Source organism: Lissotriton vulgaris, unplaced genomic scaffold (assembly GCF_964263255.1).
Source record: "Lissotriton vulgaris unplaced genomic scaffold, aLisVul1.2 SCAFFOLD_2360, whole genome shotgun sequence".
Classification (NCBI taxonomy): domain Eukaryota; kingdom Metazoa; phylum Chordata; class Amphibia; order Caudata; family Salamandridae; genus Lissotriton; species Lissotriton vulgaris.
In genome coordinates, this window is record NW_028254721.1 from 325,034 (window position 1) to 347,531 (window position 22,498).

At 45.5% G+C, this 22,498-nt stretch overlaps 1 protein-coding gene across 3 annotated transcripts in view; it reads left to right on the plus strand.

Annotated features, from left to right (window-relative positions):
- LOC147659452 (glomulin-like) overlaps positions 1-22,498 on the plus strand; it is a 182,275-nt gene that overhangs the window by 130,984 nt on the left and 28,793 nt on the right. For all 3 annotated transcript variants that reach the window (XM_086951748.1, XM_086951749.1, XM_086951750.1), the window contains one exon: positions 12,851-12,953. In XM_086951748.1, the coding sequence (XP_086807874.1) occupies positions 12,851-12,953 (103 nt within the window). The remainder of the gene's footprint in view (positions 1-12,850; positions 12,954-22,498) is intronic.

Consider the following 22,498-nt stretch of genomic DNA (forward strand, 5'->3'; position numbering starts at 1 on the left):
TCCTGTACAATATCAACAACAGATGAAACTATATTATCTAATGTGTACATTTCTGGAAGAAAGAGTATTAATGCTATCATCAACAACTGCAAGCTCTTTTTCCAAATTAGCCTGATCAATAGCTCTTAACCTAGAAGCAGCTTCAATTTGAGATAGTTTCCAAACTTCGTTGTAAATAGCATATATCCATCTTTTTGACCTGCCTCCTTCAGGGCCTTTAAATAAAGTCATTCAAATCAACATCGTCAGTCTATTTGGACAAATGGAGTTTAACTGACGCTAAAGTGGGTTGTTTGAGCCAGTTCTGACATAATTTGCCTATTGATTAGGTAGTGACAGAATGGTCGCTCTCAAAACGGGGATCCACCCTAACCTGTGTATAGCGAGGGGCCATACCCAGAAAACGATGTTGGCATAAATCTGAACTTTTTTGCCGTAATAACCAACCTTGGGGATCCAAACTGGAAATATTAAATGAGTAATTTAGTAACAAGGACGTTAATTCATCTATGGACCTATCGGTGTCATTTTCCCAAGTAGGGTATTCAACCGAAGGAGGAACTGAAGGAGCATTTAACTTTTTAGACATAGCCAATCCAAAGCAAGTAGTTTGAGAAATAGTCAAAATTCAAAAACAACATATGATTCGGGATGAGACATGCACGATGCAGAGCCTCAGTGCCTTGTACTTGCCAGTTTTTAGAACCCCAAACAGATTTAAGATCAATAATATCTTTCCACAGCTCATAGCCCCCTATAGCCAATTGATCGATAAAGGACTTCGAATACATTAATTTGGTGTGGGTGAGTCTAACTTTGGAAGAGGCCTTAGCGGTCATCTTGAAGTAAAAAGCGTTATGATTGGATTGATTAAAATCAGTAAAGTAAGTAACATTTTTCAAAAGAGTTTTCGAGCTGCCTTCAATGGAACTGGGCAATGTTCCCACTGTGTGTAATTAACCACATTTCTAAATGTGTTAGTTTTATGCAGAAAATGATTGCCATAATGTTGGTAGCAGAATAAGTCTTCATAATTAGCTGAGTCTAAATACAAATCTACAGTATCAAATGCAGCATAATATTTCAAATCGGAAAAAAGAGCCCCTTCGGCTTGGACATTCAAGTCATCCGAGCGTATGTTTTGTTTTACAACATCCCCCTTTGAAACGCGAAGTACATTGGGAACATTTATAACCTCTGTTGGGCCGTGGATTTGAAATTTAACAGCATCCCAAACAATCCCATCTAAGATAGGCCACGCTATGATGTTCTCATAAGTCTGGTCCCTTTTCATTCTGTGTGGTGAAGAGTGGGGTGCCAAAGTTCCATCAATTAATCTAATTGAAGTTCTTTCTTTAGCATAATGTCCATTAACAAGATGAAAAAACATAACTACAAAACAAATTGACATGAATGAAAAAAGCACACACGATCAGGGACTCAGATGCAATACTCGATGCCTTCACCTCTCACTACCATACCCTCTACACCACTAACGTAACACCAGATGCATCATACGCTGACTTCCTGGGCGATGTGGCGCTATACTGGCTCAGTGATGGAGACAGGGCCTTCCTGGCGGCCCCCTTTGAGTTGGATGAGATCCGCAAGGCCATTATGTCATTGAAGAATGGCAAGGCGCCTGGTCTGCATGGCATTCCCGCCGAGTTCTATAAGGCTTATATAGACCTCATGGCCCCTGTCCTTCGTGAGGTCTACGAGGAATCTCTTGCCGATGGCATCCTCCCCTGTTCCATGAGGGAGGTAGTCATTACTTTGCTCTTGAAACCTGGCAAAGATCCTGGATCTTGTAGTTCGTACCGCCCGCTTTCCCTATTGAATTGTGACGTCAAGATCCTCGCTAAGGTCCTGGCCACTCTGCTTTCCCAACTCATGACCAGGATTGTTTTACCTGATCAGTCTGGGTTTGTTTTGGGTCGGTCTACCTCTCATAACCTTCGCACATTGTTCTCCCTGCTTCGCTCGATTCACCCTGACCTGCCAGTTGCTGCCATCTTCCTAGATGCCACCAAGGCATTCGACTCGGTCGAATGGCCTTACCTGTTCTCGGTTCTGACGAGCATGGGTTTCCCAAGACTTTTCATCTCCTGGGTCCAACTACTTTACACACAACCTACGGCGAAGGTCCTCGTCAACGGCCGCCTTTCTCACCCCATCGCCATCACCAGGGGTACACGTCAGGGGTGCCCTCTATCCCCCCTTTTATTCGCGATTGCGGTTGAGCCACTGGCCTGCAGACTACGTCAGCTGCATCGGGATGGTGCGGTACAGTGCCTCCAGCGCCAAATCGATGTGTCTTTATACCCCAATGACATTACCCCTTTATGTCAAAGACCTAGACCTCCACCTCAATCCCCTATTAAGAGAATTTGTAGTATTCGGCGGGTTGTCGGGAATAAACATAAATTGGTCTAAGTCGCAATTCTTCCCCCTTACGGATGCGGTCACTGACTTCCCCCTTGACTATCCCCTTGAGTGGTGTCGGATGGATCTCCGATACCTCGGCATACAGATCTCGCGTGATAAAGATGAAACGCTCCGTTCCAATTATGGAGTGGCAATCACGAAACTTACGGCCACAGTAGATCGCTGGATCACTCTGCCACTATCCATGGCTGGCAGAGCGTCCCTTATTAAAATGGTGGTTTTGCCCCGTTTCCTATACCTTTTTCTCAATATCCCATACTATCCAGGTGCCTCCTTTTTCAAAACCCTAAAATCAGAACTCTGTCAGTTATTCAGGGGGGGTAAAAATCCGCGACTGAAATGGTCCACTTTGACCCAGCCTTACGAGACTGGAGGCTTTGATGTCCCTGACTTCGAGGCTTATTACCTATGTGCGCAGGCACATAACGCGTATCACTGGCTAGTCCCGACGCCCTTTATGCCTCAGCTGGCGGTGGAGGACTGGATCGTACATCCCATTCCGCTTAATGGCCTGCTTCTTTGCCCGGAACCCCTCATACAGACGCCGAACACTTCCGTATCCTGCACGCTGGATGCATGGCGCCGCATAGCCAAGAGGTTGTCCTGCGATCTACCATACTCCCCTAAAATGCCACTGACATTTCACCCTAACCTTGCCCTCCTACAGGAGCGAGGATTTCATATGCTCTGTGAACGGCTGCAGATCGCCTCATGGGGCGATCTGTTTGCGGATGGAAAGTTCAAATCCGCAGAGTTGTTCTTTACTTCCCATGCCCGCACCCCGCTGGATATATTTTACTACCTGCGCCTACGCCAAGGGATGAGAGACATCCTGTCTGCGTTCCCTGAGGAACCTGAGATCCTTCTTCCACTCCACTTTCTAATATGCTCGCAAGAAGGAGAACATTTGGTCGCCGGTCTTTATCGCCAACTCAGATCTGCCGCCAAGATGTCGCAGGCAAGGGCTCGAGCGCATTGGAGCGCTGATCTGGCCATCGAACTCACCGACGACCACTGGCAGTACTGCTGTGCCCTAACGGCTCGTATATCAGCCAGTAGTAGACTTAAAATAATACACTACAAATTCTTGCAACGGCTGTATTATACCCCAGTAAAAAAACACAGATTTCGCTTAGCTGACAACGACAGGTGTGAGCGCTGTCATGCTGAACACGCGGGCTTCCTACACCTAGCCTGGGAATGCCCTCCTGTCCATCTATACTGGCAGCAGGTGGCAGACGACCTTACGGCAATGACCAGAGAGACCATTGCTATGGAGCCGCTCCTCACATTACTCGGACACACACCATACATCCCAAAATCCTGCAGGAAATTCGTAGATATTGCATTGCTCTTGGCACGGCGTCGAGTGGCATGTCGCTGGGGCAGAGGCAGAGCACCTAAATTCAAGGAGTGTCTGGCAGACATGACTTACTGTCAGGAACAACACATCACCTTTACTGAACTGTTACCGATCCCTAGCCGACCTAAAGACAACTGGGGTCCGTTGGTCGACTATTTACTTGCTCGAGCAGACGACAGCGACGTTCCGGAGGGAGGTCCTGTTAGTGGCTAATTGAATTGAGAACACTTGGCACTGAAAACAGATACCTGCCGCAGCACACATAACTCACTACATGCCACTCTGACATACTACCCCACATATTGCCCTATCAAACCTGCACAGTACTCTCCTACATATTATTCACTAACACTACACACGCAGATGCTGCCGTTGGGCCCTAGCCCGTCGTGCAATCCCTGCTGCCCTAATACTTCCATGCACCCTCATCATTGCACTCGGCACTACCCTATAGTACTGAACGTTACCCGCACCCTCCAATTGACTACGTACCATCGGGACTGCTGATATATCAAAGCATAGCAATGAAGGACTATTGATACATAATGCTATCCTGATGCCCCTGAACCCCATTCCCCAGTGTGTTTGTGAGACCTCACAGTTTTGTTTATTGTTGGGAACTGGAAAAAAACAGAAAAAACCTTGTTCTACTGCATTACATTCTCAGATTTATATTCCTTCGTGCACTAGATACCGGACACTCATTACGTACTTCTATTTAACGCTACTGAGCCTCCGGATGTTAGTTCTAAAGCTGTGTTATACCTATTACAACCTCCTTGTGGCTTTCAACATGGTGCTGCTGGCCTCCGGGTTTTGGGCATACGAAGCAGTGTAATGTCTGTAACATGCAATAAAGCAGTTTGAACACCAAAAAAAAATAAATGAATGAAAAAAGCACCAGCCAAATGTAAGTTCAAGGGTGTATCAACATTTTTTTTTTTAAACCAAACTGCAAAAATAGAAATTTTGCATTTGATGTTGTAGATTCAGTGTCAAATGAAAAGCATGACTGATTAACAGCACTTGTTTGCGCATCCGTCAACGACACATCTTGGGCGCCATGTTGCGGGGATTCGGCTCATACACAGAACTGTGCACAGAGACCCAGGACCTCAGTGAATTGTGGTGTACCAAAAAACTCACCTCCGTACCTAGAACCCTAACCGACTAGCATCAGTGTCTCATTAGCTCTCCGTCCTATAGCGAAGCTACCAATGATTAGACAACCCAGAACATGCGACTTAGGTTATTCTCAGGAATGGTGGGAATCAAGAACACTCTTTTGTTTGTTATTATCATACCAGTCCACAACGCAAGTAAATAGAGACACAGAAAAGTTTAAAATGTTTATTTTAATGACGTGCTCTATGATACAGTATTTTTGCTAATGTAAGTAGGCATATGATAAAAAATAATACGATCAGCATTGTTACAACTCCATAAAACACAAAAGGAGAAGTCATATTATAATGATAGTGGAAACAGGTCCTATAGTGCCCTGTGTACCACCCTTCCCAGCTAGGAACTAAGTTTTATAATAATAGAAGGTCTCTTAGGCTTGAATGGGGAACCCCATACCTCCAAGATCCGCAGAAGTGAATCACATCAGTATCAGCAAAAGGTATCTCTCTGGAAAAGGATTTTCTCCAAGTGCCCTGATCATGCATGCAATGCAATATTAAAGGCACTAGAATTTCAGTTAGCTGCAGCTGTGTGTATGTTGGGTCTAGAGCGTGTGCCGATCAGCCTGAATAACAGCTTACATTGTTATGATAACCTTGGAGGCTTCTGCACACACTGTACAGACTGAGGTCGCGATGTAAGTCTAAGGATGTTGAAAACAAGCCTTTCTCGTGTGAAGAATTTCAAGAAGTCTAACTTACAACAACAGTTACATGCAGTGTCGTGTGCCAAAGCTGCAAAATAGCAAAATGGCGTTTAAACGTCTAATAAGTTTATGCTAACATAGCAATGTGTGCACACAGGGCCCTGCCTTCACGAAGTAGGTGGTGGACCTGGTAAATAAAAGGATTGAAATTCATCAATAGACCAGGTCTCTTGACATCAAACAACATCGATGTCTTTAATAATTGCTAGCAAGTTAGGATTACTCAACTAATCTTTTTATGCCGGCAATGTTCCGAGATATAAAACGAAGTGGATTTGAGGTGATTTGGTCATTTGTAGTTTGCAGTGCAACATGTTAATTTGTAGATCTTTGAATGTTGTGTGACAAAGTGTAATTCATACGAATTAAAAATGATGTTGTAAAAAACCCCGTAGACAATGACTTGGGATTGATTTCCTCACTGGAGAAAAATCAGGAGGGACATTCTGCATATTAGATCTATTGTAGTGCATCATGGACTTCATTATTATTGTACATTGAAATGTATTTAATGTTTCTACACTTCATATTTTTCTAATGGATGGTTTACTGATAGTTGATGTTCATGGTATTTAAATTTAAACAGGCCTCCGCTTTAAAGATGTGTAAGCACCTCGTATTATTGTGTGTCGAATAATTCCTTAGTACTTGTCAATAAAATTGATTTAATGCAAAAGAAAACAGCTGTCGAGGCACAGCTGTCTCTCACATGGACCTATGTGGAGGCAGAGGAGCACTGCGTTGTCTGCACTATGATCACATATATTGTTGATTGTTACACTTGATTGGAGTCAAAACATTACAAGACGCAAACTATATGTCCGTTTTGTGCTTCGTTTTCTTTGTAATTAGTTTTTGTCCAATGAATAAGTCAGAGTAACTCTGGGTTCCTTCCAAGACACATAAGAAGGTGCCACTTTTGACCAAGTCCCACAGACCAGATAGGGCAGATAGGGTTGGTCTTGTTATTCAAACCCAAAACAACTTTATTAGTAGTGGTAGGAAGTACACACAAATAGTGCTATTGAGCACATAGACAATCTCATGGTGAGTAGTCACATGCCCACATTTCTAGGCCTAGGGCAGGTGTTAGCAAAAAAAGATGTAGGAAGGTAGTGGATAGGAGCAGAAACACATAATTAGGCAAAACAGGATGCAGAGCTAACTTATGACAGGATTCTGCTGAATCCTATTCATGAATACAGGGGCTGTCTATAAAACAAAAATGTAGAAATATTGGAGCACATGGTTTGAATCAGGAGACACGTGGGTAAGCCATCCTTTCATCACAGCCATTGAGGTCTGCGACTGCTTGCACACTGTGAATGTCTAGCGTAACCAGTATTGTTTTATTGAAATATATATTTGAACAAATTACAGTGGCTTCAGAAAGCATGGTAGAACACAGATTCATAATACCAGATTTTTAGGCTAGAAAATTAATTGAAACTATTCAATGAGAACCCTGCAAGGATTTGTCCTGAAGAGTTTCACAGTGAATATTCCATGAGGTTTGATTCTTAAGCTCTTGTGAAATGTGATAGACCCAAATAAGAATTATTTTAGTAAACTCACCTCTGCCTTGTTGATCTTAAAACAGAATTTTATATAAGGCGCATCAAGGTTTGGAAGAGGTTTAATAAAACCAAACTTCAACCTAAACTGTGAAAGGGGTAGTTTTGTTAATGGGAAAAACTATCTTCATTCAATACCCAGTGATTATGTCTGCCCATGGCCCACATTGCCTAAAAAATCTTACAACCAAAAATATAAGGAGGGAACATAAATAAATCAAATGCTTTTAATATTGGCATGATGGAGTGTGACAACGGGGGAAATTAATTCTGGATGGGGATGATGGGCCTTAAGACTGTAAGAAGTGGGGTTAGCTGCACTGGATTTCGTTTGCACTTCTTGGTCATTTTTAGTGCCCTCCGGGCTGTTTAATGTGTCTTATTTTTGAAAACCAATAAAAATGTTGTTTACAAAAAAACAAATGATGGAGTATGATCAGGTGAAATGTTTTAAGGCAAAGCGAAATATTTGGTCTTCCTACCCACTTGGTCCAAAGTGCCTTATTACTAGTTGCATCATTGTGATAAACATCTAAATAATGATGGAATAGTATAACATCAAGTCTTGATCCCCACAGTTTCCATTTGAAGGATTGTTTTCTTTTCTCAAAGACTGGCATTTAAGCTTCACTAACTTTTACAAACAGATACATTTTAATCGAAAGCTGCAATGAATTTGATGAGCTCTACAGTGTTTGGTATGAAAGTGAAGTATTATCTGCATACTGAAGACTATGAATCTACGTCCCTGCTCTCAAGCTTAGAAGGAGTTGCTCATGTTTTTCTAAGTGATCTTTGTAGATCAACTGGGTATAAGCCAAAAAGAAGTAGTGCCAATACACAACCTTGTTTGAGACCTTAATTGTTCATGATCTTATCTGTCACCCTAGATCTATAACCTATAGTTTACCGCTACCTAGGTGTTTCAGTGCAATAATTCACTGACTTTTAAGTAATGACCATGAATTACCTGAGATTTACCCAGAGCAGATTTAATTTGATGCAATAAATGACTGCTTAATAACTACATAGTAGGCACATACTTTGTTTGTCTGCCAAAAATGATGTTAAAAGCAAATTTATAGCCATTATATCATAGAATAAATCATTACTGTTATGGAAACAAGTCGTAGTAGAAGGCAGTGGTTTATCATATGTGGAGGTGTCCAAATCAAGGTGCTATTACTTTATAAGCATTTTTTTTCATTTCAATGCATGGTAACACTATGCATTAGTTCATTTTTTAGGGATTTTGTACTCTCCTTTCATGAACAGTGGGTGCCCGATCCAACTGTCCCAAGATGCTGGGATAATGTTGCTCCATAGGCATGACTCACATAAAGGAAACAATATTATAGCCAAATACCTGCTGTCAATTGTAAATTTTAATACCCTGGACCCAAGACTCCCTTGCTTATTTAAAACCTGCACTTTTCCCTTTAAAATTAATTTTGTAATAATGTTTACTACAAAATGCTAATCCTACTATTGGATGTCTCACACGGACCATAATTCTTTGCTCAATAGCTGATATTGCATACATATGAAAGGTATAGTTTTCAGCCACGGCCCCTGGAGGGAGTTACGGTGGGGCAGGAAGGGGAGGCGGAGGAGGGGCAGGGTGGGGGGTTCTAAAAACCTGAGTATGGATAATTGGAGGTAAGTAAACAATTAAATTGATAAAACGAATTTCTTAGCGCGCACTGCCTCGCATTTTGCGATGCAGGCCGCGCTACGAAATTCGTTTATATTTATTAAATTGTTTCCTTACCTCCAATTATCCATATTCCGGTTTTTAGCATCCCCCACCCTGCCCCTCCCCCGCCCCACCTTCCTGCCCCAGCGTAACTCCCTTCACGGGCCGCGGCTGATAGTTTTCTGTCCTCTCCAGCATCTATGTTTCCCAGAGCAATTAAATATTAATTTTAGGAATAACATCTTCGCTTCCCTTTAACATCAGGATGGATCTGCTTCATTCCAGGAAATAAGAGTAAAATCTACTTTTGTATGCACCCTTTTCAAATGAAGAGTAATGTTTAGAAGATAAAGTTATAGTGGCAGCCAAACCTGTCCAGTCTTCATTACTGTCCATATTGGTACCTTTATGAGCCAGGGGTAATTACGTTTATTACGTAATTATTGCATGATTTTCCTGGGTTTATTCTGATTGTAAAATTACTATAATCTTCTAAAGCTCTATTCTTTGCTCCGAATGTGTCTAATAAGACTGACATTTTTATATTAATCCCAGAGTTCGATTGGCTTGCTTCATAGTGTCAAAAGATAGAGGCATATAATATGGATTATCAGCTGTTTCTTCACGTAAAAAATGTATTGTAGTCTTGTAAAATAAATTGCACCCACTCACCGCTTAAAGTTACTTTGATGGATTCTGTTGGGTGTAGTTGCAGTGGAGCATCCCCTTTTCCTCAATTAGTAAATGTGACATCCAAGATATTCATAGTTGAAACATGAGTTTAAGATTGCAATGATTTTGACAGTTTAAATAAGGAACTTCTGTTTAACGTATCATGATTACCTCTAGATTTATAAATGGGGTGCATTTTAAAGAATTATTGTTGTTATGTGTTGAACTACTTTTCAGTCAATACAGAAGCGGGGTTAATTCGTGCATTCTCATTCCATCTGAAAGCAAAAAGAGTTGGAACAAAAGTATAAGCATTTGAACTTAAACTAATATTATTTGTTTGTTTCCTAGAGGTAAAGGTTAGTAGAGTCTGATCATCAAAGTTGGCTACTGGCTAGTATTACTACTTGCAACAAAAAAAGCTCCTCTTGTAGTACTGCACAGACCGGTCCGGCTGCAATTGCTTTGTGACCATATGCATGGATGCTTCGGTACGTTACCACTGGGAACACTCAGCGTGACTTACGGGTTGACCTTCTGCTTTGCGTACTACCAGTCTTTTCATGTTTGCCATGTCCGTTTGCATGGCCGTTGGATTTATGCCTCTCCCATACGTCATGTTCAGACCCGGATTTTAACCAGTTGATTGGTTCCTTAATGGCCCATGAGTAGGACTGTTCTGGACAAGTATGAGTGAGTGATTTGATTGATTAGATGTGAAGGTTTATTTGATGGTGCATGATCCTTTTTGTGACCTTTTACCATTGGATTGCTAAACATAAGGCAAAGAATGATCAAGGTTTCTGATTTAATTGTGATGTCTTGGGGTCTACTTTATCTAATGAAGTTGTTATTGTTAGACAGATGCTTAGAATTGTATGTTGTTTTTTAAACTGCTATTTGTACTATGACTCTACTTATGCTAGATCCATTCATATTTTTTCCTACAACTGTCTTTGTTGTAACTTTAGTGATTGTGGCACACTATTTTGTTGTTGTCTAAAGAATTTCCTTAAGCTTTTTTCTGGCTTTTTCGATAATGCCATTTCAGAATGATCTTCATCTTGTAGAGAATATGCACCATTTATTGTTTTATTTTGCAGTGTAGGTAGACTGGCGACATTAGTTAAATTAAGCCTAGTTTAATTTTCCATGTTTGCCAGTTTGTAGCGTGGTTCAGTGTGCTTGAAATTCTTTTTTTTAAATTTCTTTTTATTGAAAAATAAAACAAAAAGTAATACGATGACAGGTGATGTTCGGATTCACAATGCGAAGATACAAGCACACATTGATAACTGTTCAAAATTGCGGGAACCTAGCAACAATCAATTGCGCTATCAAAAACACACAAAGTAGCGACTTAATCAAGGTCTCTCCCTGTACATAATTTCATGAGTGGCATTCACAATAGGTTTACATAGTGCCACCCATTTTTCATTCCACTTTCCACATATTTTAGTCCACCTGGACGGACAGCCGCTTCCCACGTAAACCACCCTCTTAACCCGCATACATGAATCCAGATCTCTCTTCCAGTCTCCTAAATTCCGGCTCAGGTCAGACCTCTACATATACGTGCTATATTCCTCTTGGCCACTATTCATAGTGTGCTCGAAATTCTTGTCACTCAAGGGCAAGCTTTAGGCTTCTTTTCATTAGTAACATCTTGCAAAGTGGCAAGGATAGAAACAATTTTATGGATGAATGTAATGCAGTTTTTTGGATTCAGATTATTTGTCTAACGCACAAGATATTACGTCAAGCAAACTGGTCAATTTTTAACCTGTGACAACCATGCGACTTGCCATTGTTTGTAAAAGCTCCGCCTGCAGCTCTATATTCTTAGGTTGCCAATTCTGAGGGGGAGCAGAGGGATTTTAACATGCTTAGTTGAGCATCTGCTACCACTGGGACTGTTGGGGAAGAGTTGGTACTGCTCAGAATAATGATATTGTTACCCCTTTTGGAGCTTATAAAAGCATGTAGGGAATTTCTTAAATCTGATTTGTCACATAGAAGCTTAACAGACCTCTCTAGATATGTATCTTCACTACATATGAGGTATTTTTAAATATTTCCTCTATAGTATCTTTACAAAATAATAGTGTTTCAGTACATATTTCATGTTCGGTAATAGGCTGTGATTGTTGTAAAATATCTACCACAATATCAATGTGAGTATCCTTACAGGATTGAACTTATACTAATGATCAACATTTTCGTTGTTTATTTTTTTAAAGCAAAATTTGATTGAGCCCACTCTCTGATGTTCAAAATGTCAGATTAATGGGTGAAATAATTCAATATTTTACACTTTTAACCTTAAATCTGGCCATATTCTTTTGTTGTAGCAATAATTAAGGAACATGCTGTCCTAACACCTAACAATCCCCTCGAACGTTGCACACTTCACTCATGTTTCGAAATAATGAAGAAATCAGCAATGTTAGATGGTGGGACTTCTTCCTTTGTACACTTGTCTAGGAATAGTTTCCAGTACTTGATAACCTAATTATATTTGACAAGATGAATTACTTCATGACTTATCCTATGAATGTTTGAGCAGATCCCCTTATTGACTGCATGCTTGAAAATGAGAAATTTTGCAACCACTTTAAAGACTAAAGACCCTCTGCACTCATCCTATACTGTCATTGCTCACTGTGTATATTTTATTTGCTCAGGATTTAGGGCAGCCTGTATGCACTGTTGTGATTTTCATTCTCCCTTACAACAGATGTTCCAGCAATAAAATAATACATGCAGGAGGTGTACACCCTGTGTACAATTAGAACATATTTTTTCTGTTCAGAATGTATGTATTGCTATGTGTATGTTGAGGCAAATGTGTAATTTAAATTATCACACTTAAAAAAACATGCAAGGTGTAAAATTGAATCATCAGCTATTGCTTTTCATTTGAATTACTTAAAACCATCTTCATAAGTAGGGCAAATGCATGCAGTGTTCTGTATAGAATGGCAGCCAGACTCACCTAGTCCAGTAACATAGGACAGAGATTTTAGCGCCTTTTTCTCCTGATGTACGGAATGCAGATTCTTGGTTCACTATCTCATCTTTCCAAATTCAATAAAATGAGTGCCAATTTTTAATAGATGATTGAGTATAAAAAATGTTCTGTGTATAGCGTTTGTGGTGAAATGCTTCTTGAATATGACATTTTAATATTGCATTTTGTTTTTTAGTTGTTTTAGATGTTTAAGATATCCTTTGTTAAATGCACAGCTGGATCAACAACCAGAAAACACAGATGAACATCCCTTCAGAATCTTTGCTACTGACATTTTGGTAAGTAAAATAATTGTTGGTCTAGCCAGATTTTCCCAAACAAACCTGCAGATCCGCCAATAAGACTCTGCTTGGTCTAGAGATAGTCAAAGGGATTCTGTGTGTTTTGTAAAGGTGTACATGAATATCCAGTGTTATAGATTTAAGATGCTGCAGTGATTTTGATATGCAGAGATGTTACTAATAAACTCTGAAGTCTACTTTTATCTCCCTAATCCTCTGTTTCATGTTTGGCCTTTACATGAAGAATGAGTTAAAACAGTGAAACCTGTGTGTTTGGTAATTTGTATGTATGCATTTTTGTAGTGTAGCTATGGAAAAGAGCATCGCATCAAATGTGAATAGGAAGGGCTGTGAACAAGCATTGGAGACAGAGGAATGCACATGTGTGAGTGCTCTACACTTCGGCTGCCCCTAGTCCATCAAACTGTGTCACATACCCTCTCCCCCGTCTTTTTTTTAAAAACTTATTTTATTGTCAGACTGCACATATGTTCCAGGACTCTGCACTCCAGAGACAACTGAATTATCAAACATTACATCAGCCAAAAGGCAATCAACTTTTCATTTGAAACAAAAACAAGCAAATAAATGACAAGGCTATGCATATAAAACTATTGTTTCCCCCCCCCAACAGCCCCCCAACCCCCACACCCTCCCCCCAAAGTCGCACAAGGTCCACAGAGTCCCACCTACAAACAACCACTATAACACAGATAAATTAATTAATTAATTGTGTGCTTATATAGCGCTGGAATCACTCCCGAAGGGGTACCTCCGCGCTTCGACCGCTGCGAAACCCTTCCTGGCTTCCCTGAGAGATGGTCCCTTAATGGGTATCTCCAGGGTGAGACCAGGCATCCCCGGCGGTCTGGTGGGGCCGTTAGTGAAGATGAGGCAAGCTAATGCCCAGAGTTGCCGAGTGTGATCGCTGATCAGAGTGGGCACCGAGGCGAGAGAATTATCGAGTCCGCTGACCCTGGTCCAGAAACCTGCCGCGTCGGGAATCGAACCCTGGTCCCGGGCCGTCCTCTGCTCTCGGGTCTGCCGCCTCTAACCAGTGAGCCACACTACTTCACTATCTGCATAAATAGCTGCATATGTACACCTGCCCCCGAGCGCTCCCACCCCACACCAAGCCAGTGCCATACGACCCATCGGTCACTCCCCCGGAAGATCTTCTGTCACAACAGGAGGCTCTAGCCACAGGCCCCGATAGTCTGCCCAGCGTTTCCATATTTAATAGTGTTTTCGCGGACACCCCCTGGCAACAAAGATCGGCTGTCCAATTCCATACAAAAGTCCAGACCATTTTTCCACGCCGCTACAGACGGGCCCGTAGATCTTTCCTTTTTGCCAAAGTGAGGCCAAGCTGCATCAGATGTCTTTTATACACATTGCCCCTTACCCCCTCCATTACGTGTAGCAGGGCAAACAGTGGCGTACGTGGGAGCTCCCACCTCAACACCTCCGATTCACAGACTAAGACCCCCATCCAGAACCGATCCAGGGAACCACAGCACCAGACTGTATGCAGAAACGTGCCCTCCTCCTGGCCACATCAGAGGCACTCTGGTGAGGCAATCAGTCCCGCCCACCACAGCCGAACCCTGGTGAAGTAGACCCTGTGCTCCCCTGGGGGCCACCAAAGCCTCCCTCCAATCCTCCTCTAGCATGCCCACGTCCTCCTCCCATGCCTTCCGGAGCCTCTGCATTGTAGGGGAGCAATGCGTAACCAGGGACTGATAGATTTGGGTTATCTTCTTTGTCTTCATGTCCCCCATAAACACTTATGCTTCTAGTGGATTAAACTCGGGGAGAGACTCTAGTCCCTCTAGACTGGGGGACAGTGCATGGCGGAACTGGAAGTACCGAAAGAACTGAGAGCGAGGCATGCCAAATTCTTTTTGTAGGTCTTGAAAGGACTTGAGTGTTGTGCCCCTCAGAATATCCCCCAGGGTCGAGATTCCAATGTCATCCCATCCCCTGAAGCCCTGTAGCGTCGCGAGGCTGGGCAATTGCCCATTGTTCCACAGGGGGGTTTCCCCCGTTAGGGTACTCCACCACCCCATACGGCGCAGTGCCTGCCTTTAAAGTTGATACATAAAAAGGGGTGGTGATGAACAGAGTGTCTGAATTAAGCAGACCACTCTTACCCAGTCAAGAGATCAGGGCTCGATCCATCACCGTTATTTAGCTCACTGCATCACCCCAGTCCAGAACCTGGCTATATGCAAATTAGTCTGACCCAGTGCCTCATGGGAACAGGGCAGACCAAACTACCAAGCCAATTCTTCACCGGAAAGGAGACAAGCTTCCGGGGACCGGTTTCTGGCATTTCAGCCGTTGTCGGCCCGGCTTGCTTGAATCCTGGTGGTGCAGTGAGCAAGGGACTCATGTCTGAGTATACTCTGCCTTTAAAGTTGAAACACCACCCGCGTGGCCGATGGCAGCGCGCCCCGCAGCGGCGCCGAGTAAAGAATAGTGTGCAATGTGTGGGACCCCATGAGATAGCGTTCCAATGCTTATGCCGGGTCCCCCTGTCGCCATACCACCACTCATTCAGGACCAGTAGGTGTGAGGCCTGATAGTATGAGAGGATGTCCGAGGTCGCCAACCCTCCGTAGTAGGTGGAGAGGAAGCATGTGCGCAGCGCTACACACACAGCTCCTAACTCCCACAAAAACTGCCAGAGCACAGAGTTCACCAGCCGGAACCATTTAGGCGGGATGGGATACAGGTGATTCTGGAGTTGGTAAATCAGCCGAGGGAGGGCTACCATCTTAAAAATTGCTGATCTGCCATAAAGTGTCAGAGGCATACGCGACCAGATCTTGAGATCTGCACGAACTCGCTCCCATACTGGCACCAGATTCCGCTCACAGGAGATGCCGGCACCTCCGAGAGAAACGCACCCAAATATTTGAGGCCCCTCAGAGCCACCTAATGTGTGGATGCCCAATCACCGACCTTCGTCTGCTTCCCAAGCACCCACAGCGTGGATTTGCGAGGGTTCATGTATAACCCCGATGATTCCCCGAAGATCTGCATTATCCGCAGGAGGTGCTGCCTGTTCTATCCATATCCGTAAGAAAAAAAAAGGACATCGTCCGCATATAATGCAATCCTATCTAACAGCCCCGGCGCCCATTCAAATCCCCTTTGCTGTGCATCTATGCGCACCCACGCAGCCAACGGCTGGGCGAATAAATACGTCGAGAGGGGGCAACCCTGCCTGGTGCCACGCCTGATAGAGAAACTGGAAGAAACCGATCCCGCCACCCGAACTGACGCCGTCAGATCCGGGTATAACAGTGTCCGGTAGGACATGAAATGGGGGCTGAGATTAAGATGGGCAGCAGTGCGAACAAATAGACCCAGCTCAACGACTCGAATGCCCTGTCCATGTCGGCCAAGAAGAACGCCGCCTCCTACCCGGTCTGTCGGACAGCCACCATCGCCACCTGCGCCCGCCGTATATTGTGCCTGGTCGCCCTCTGGAGCATGAACCCGGCCTGATCCGGGTGTACAAGCGCTGAGATATGAGGTAGGAGCCGGTTAGCCAACGCTTTGGCCAGGACTTTGGCCTCCACGTTCAGGAGAGAAATGGGACGGTAGGAGGCACGGTGCTCCGGGGGCTGACCCGGCTTATGAAATACCACCACTTCCGCATGCCTCCAATCCGTGGGGAGCCTACCCTGTTCCCTGGCCTCCTCCAGGGCTGCCCGGTAGTGAGGGGTTAGCTGTAAGTTATACAGTTTAAAGAATTCACTCGGAAACCCATCCGGTCTGGGAGCCTTCCCAGAGTTGAGCTCGCCCAGGGCCGTGCCTAGTTCCTCATCAGTCAGTGGGAGCGTCAACCAATCGCACACCTCATCGTACACTGCGTTAGGCGGCAAATCAGCTATGAGCTTGTCCATCACATATTCCGGCAGGCACTCCTGTGGGGCATAGAGGTCTGCATAGTATGCAGCGAAGACTCCGCCAGAACAGGGGCCCAGACCTGCCGTGCCTCATCCAACAGAAGAGCTGCATAGGACTGTTGCACCGGAAGTAACTGCCCCACCTCCTGACCCTCACCCGCCACTCGACACTCCTGTTCAATCGCCTCTATTTCTGCCTCGGCCGGCACTAATTCCGCCCTATGTCGCTTACGTGCCGAGGCACACCAGGCAATGTCCACCCCCGCAGGCTGGGCTTCAAAGCTACCCACAGCGTCCCGGCGCTGGAGACAGATCCCACATTTCCGACGAGGTAGTTAGCAATAGCCTCACTCATGTGCTTCCCGTAGTCCTCCTGCTGCAGGTGCCACACCGAGAGGCGCCAATGGAATGGCTGCCGCCCCCTGCCCATTTGGAGATCAACAGACACTGGGGAGTGATCCGAGAGCCAGCGAGGGAGGATCTCCGCCGACCCTTCCAGCCATTGCATGGGGAACAAAAATGTAGTCTAATCTGGAAAAGGATTTGTGGACTTCTGAAAGATATGTGTATTTCTGCTTGTCCCCTTGTAGGCGCCGCCACGTGTCCACCCAATCTAAGCCCACTACCATATCATGCAGTTTTGTGGATTGGCCGTGTAATCTGTTGCTGGCAGCAGTCCGTGGCCCGATCGACTGCCGACCGGGGGGGGGGGGGGGGGGGAGAAAGGTGCGGCGGCTGGCGGGCCCAGCAACGGAACCCTGTATCTCACCCTGCGCGGCTCGATTGTGCTGCCGACCCCTCCCCCAACAGCTCACAATATGATGGCGGGCACTGCCACCTCCAATCGCTGCCTCCACCAGCCACCGAGGCCCCAGACACCAAGGAGAGATCCCGCCAACCAGAGGGGTACCGCACCCCCGGGTGCTCCAGCTGCAACGCCAAGTCAACAAGCGGAATGGGCAATAGCCTCCTCTGGAGCAGCCTTTCAGTCCGGATCTTCCACAGTGGCCCACAGAGGCAGCCACAAATTCCGGGCCAAATTCGCTGCCTACAGCGCCCACCCGCCGCTCTCACACGGACTGGCTAACCGCTAATGCGTTCACGCGTACAATCAGCGGGGGCCCCACAAATCACCACGCTGCCACCGGGATCCCCATTGATGCTGCAGGCGATGCTGCCACCCCAGTTTAAACCTGGCCATATGCAAATTAGTCTTCACTCTGTGCCTCATGGGAACAGTCCAAACGGAACTGCCAAGTCCGGTCCTCCTTGGACTGGCACAAGCATCCCAGAGCATAGAATAGTGTTTTACAGTGCCAATGTTCAGTTGAAACTACTCCGCTATAGCATCTCGTATTACAGATCCAAAGAGATCGTCCAATAGTTAGACGGAAAGCGCCATGGGGCCTGGGGCAATAAAGCTTTGGGAAGCCATAGAGTAAAGAGGACAGGTGAATGGGCCGATAGCATTCTATGGAGATGTTCGATATTTGTGAAGGTCAGCATCAGGTTTGAGGTGACATATGAGTGGTCAATACGTGCCCAAGAGCTGTGTGGGGCAGACAAAAAGGTATAATTCCTGTCCGAGCCCTGTTTAGAACACCAAGAGTCCACAAGGAGATTAGAATTTAGAAGTGTAGTGAGTGTTTGGAGGAATGCGGCTTGGAAAGTGCCTCTTGTATTGCTGGATTCAGAGTAAGGTTGAAGTTGCCCCCTAATGAGGATTGTGCAGCTTTGGAGCCGGTCAGGTTGTACAGAGATGTTAGTAAAAAGTCAGGGGATGTGGCGTGGGCGGGCGCTCCTTACAGGTATGAGCGGGCTATGTATACTACTCACCGTGACAGCATGTACATCCCTCGGGGGGTTTCTGGTGGTCATTGGCAGACTCACCCCCACTTAACATGGTACAAGTTTTGGGATTGAAGCACACTGCTCAGATGGGGAGGCGGGTAGTTCTAGTACCACCGGGCAGGGAGGCAGAGAGGGGGAAGGGGATTGGGGTGCAGTTAGGGGATTTTTGTTCCATTTTGTTTTTGATGGTCCACAAATTGCCAGAAGGCACTGCTTATTGTTCAATGTTGCTCTGCAATTCATTGCACTGGTCGGATACAGCGTTTACACATGACACCCACATTGACGCAGACTGAAGTGTCAGGTGCCCACTTGCTGACACCGGAGACACCGGGCCCTCCCTATCCATCATATCCTGGAACGTTAACTGTTTGGGTAACGAAATAAAGAGAGTGCTGGTCGTCCAATACCTGAAACGGAAGGCCCCGGCGGTGCCGCTGCTTCAGGAGTCCCACTTGATGAGGTCAGCCTGTAAGGCTCTAGATCGCTGGGGATTTAAGATTGTGGCCCACCCTGCACTCAATTCTGGCTCCCGGGGTGTGGGGATACTGTTACATAAGAGCTTTCCCCTGATTGTCCAGGGATCGTGGACTGACGACCAGGGCCATTTTGCCGCAATATCATGTCAGTGGGAGGGGAGAACTTTTAATTTAGTCTTGGTTTACATTCCACCCGGGCTTCTCCACACGGCTTTTCATGATTTGGTCAAATTTCTGCTGACCCTCCCACAGGGAGAGCTGATCGTAGGTGGTGACTTTAATGCTGCAATGGACGTTACCATAGACCGCAAACCCCCTAGAGAACCCACCAGCACAAACCATGCCTTGAAGGGATTTATAGACGTGATGGGACTCGTAGATGTCTGGCGCACCAGATACCCCTTTGAACAGGAGTACACTTTCCACTCTGGAGTCCACAATAGTCTCTCGATGATAGACTATATTTTTACACTAGCGGCGACCCCGGGGAGACTCCTGGAGATAATACATTTACCTAGAGGCATTTCAGATCATTCCCCAGTTCAAATCCAATACAAGTCACATGTCCCAGGTCGGAGACAATTTTTCCATTCTACCCCGTATATCTCAAGATCCTCATGATTGGTAAGGGACTTTTAAAGGCCACAAAGAAATATTTTGACGACAATACACACTCGGTATCCTCCCTGACCACCTTATGGGAAGCTTATAAACCAGTAATTCAGGGACAGGCTATTTCGTTAATTACCAGACATAGGAGGGAACATAGCCAACATCTAGACACCCTGGAACAGGCAGTGTGCCAAGCTGAATTTTCCCACTCTGCCGACACTAACGACAAAACGGCACACGATCTAACCCTGGCACACCGGGAGTATAGGACATATGCATGGGAGGCGGCCAAAGTGCGAAACACTGCAACTCAACACCTTATATACGAAATAGGGGACAAGACAGGTAGGCTCCTGGCTTGGCTATAAAGACGGGAGAGGGCCAGCCGCTGGGTTTCCCAAATGGAACTGGCAGATGGTACTACTACAATGGACCCACAACGCATAGTTGTCACGCTCCCAGCCCACTATGAAAAAATTTATACACCCACAGCCACAGCTACCTTAGACGACAACCTTGCCTTTCTCCGCGACATTCAGCTGCCCACACCATCACACAGAGCGGTGCAAGAATTGGATACGGCCCTGACGTCTGACGAATTGGCGTTAGCGCTGGGCGCACTCCACACAGGGAAAGCAATAGGGCCCAACGGATTGCCTGTTGAATTATATAAAAAGGCGAATATTTCTCTCATGCCCCATCTCCTTAACATGTACAACGATAGTCTGGACAAAGGGATACTCCCGAGAGATCAGTGGTTGGCCACAATTGTAACAATACACAAGCTAGGCAAGCTGCCGCAGAATTGTTCATCATATCGTCCAATATCCTTAATTAACGCGGAAGCGAAAATATTGGCAAAAACGCTAGGGCTCCGTTTACAACCTCACCTCACTACACTGATCCACCCTGATCAATCGGGCTTCATGCCTCGCCGTAATACCGCCCTCAATTTGAGATGATTGCATGGGGTAATGGCCCGCATAGCCACCATACGAGAAGATGCGGTGCTCCTCTCCTTAGACGCAAGTATGGTGTTTGATCTTGTGGAATGGCTGTTTCTATTTGCGGTTCTCCAGCTAATGGGCTTTGGCCCCAAGTTCTGTGCGTGGATTCAGCTTCTGTACAATGCACCTCTGGCACAGATGGTGGCTAACTGTCGAATCTCTAAAGACTTTCCATTGGGCAGGGGTACAAGGCAGGGCTGCCCCTTATCGTCACTCCTCTTTGCATTAATATTAGAGCCGCTCGCGACATGGGTACGGCAGGATCAGATGATCCGTGGGTTGAGGTGGGAGATGGGCTGGGAAGATCGCATCTCGCTTTATGCGGATGATAAATTGTTATATCTGGCGTCACCGGCGAAATCTATTGTCTGTCTACTGGACATCTGTACCGCATATGGGAGGGTTTCCGGGTAAACTATAAATTGAGCGAAATCTCTCCTCTGTGTTGTACGGCCCTACCCCGAAGCTACCGCCGGGCCGTAAGCTGCGAATTGTAGCCACGGGATTCAAATACTTGGATCTATATCACGGCCCAAACTACGCAGTTTATTCATGAAAACCTTATGAAACCATTAACGAAGTTTCGAGGCGACGTGAAACACTGGCGGTCTCTGCCCCTGTCGCTGCTATGCAGAGCCGCCCTCTTCAAAATGATGGTGTTACCTAGATTCCTGTACGCCCTGCAAAACACCCCATTCCCGGTTCCCCCCCACATACTTCAAAGCAATTGACTCGGAAGTCACTACTCTACTTTGGGACGGGAAACCTGCACGTATAGCAATGCACAAACTAGTTCGGAGCTGGTATGATGGGGGGATCGCGCTACCCAACATAAAAATATATTATTGGGCATCACAACTCATGGATATAAACCACTGGCTACATGCCTCGCAGGAAGAGCCGGCTTTTCGCCTGGACAGATATATCCTCCCAACTGACCACATACTGAGAACCCTCTACACTACCACACGGAAGAACGCCCTCATTGGCCCGACGGCTCACACGGTGAAAATATGGAACACTGTGCAACAAGCACTGGGGTGGGGTGCTGACACAGGCAACACCGCTGGGAGACCCGCCGGCTGGGTAAACTACACAACACAAAGGGGATCTCATTGGTATTATCAAGATAGGTGACCTCTAGGTAAAGGGAGGAGTCATTCCTTTCACTCAATTACGGGACTCATAGGGTATGGCACCGACCGAAGTGCATACATGCATTAATTGACCCACCGCCCTTAGTAGTTTCAGCACAGCCGCTGCAGTCATTCGATTTGCCTTCATGCAGTGAATCCGCTTTGTAGGGGGATCTCACAGATGCACAGGTCTCGATTTTAAGCACGCAGCTGGGAGTGGTCACAGCCCCGCCCTCAGGCTCACCCCTGTCGTCATGGGGCCTCCGAGGGCCGCGTCAGGCTGCAGTTGTCATCCAGTGACTCTTCACTCCAGCTTGATTCTTGGCGCTGTGAACAGAACACTCTGACAGAGGACAAGCAACTCTCTCTTCTCCATGCTGTAGGGTTCGGCCTGATGTTGATTAGGTAGATTTTAGGCCCAGATGTTATCCTGCTGCTTTTTGGAGAGAGAGAGCATTTTGCTTTGCCATCTGTAAATTTGTATGCATGTGTACATTTATGACTATATGCAAGATGGTTGGCAGTGTATGCACACGT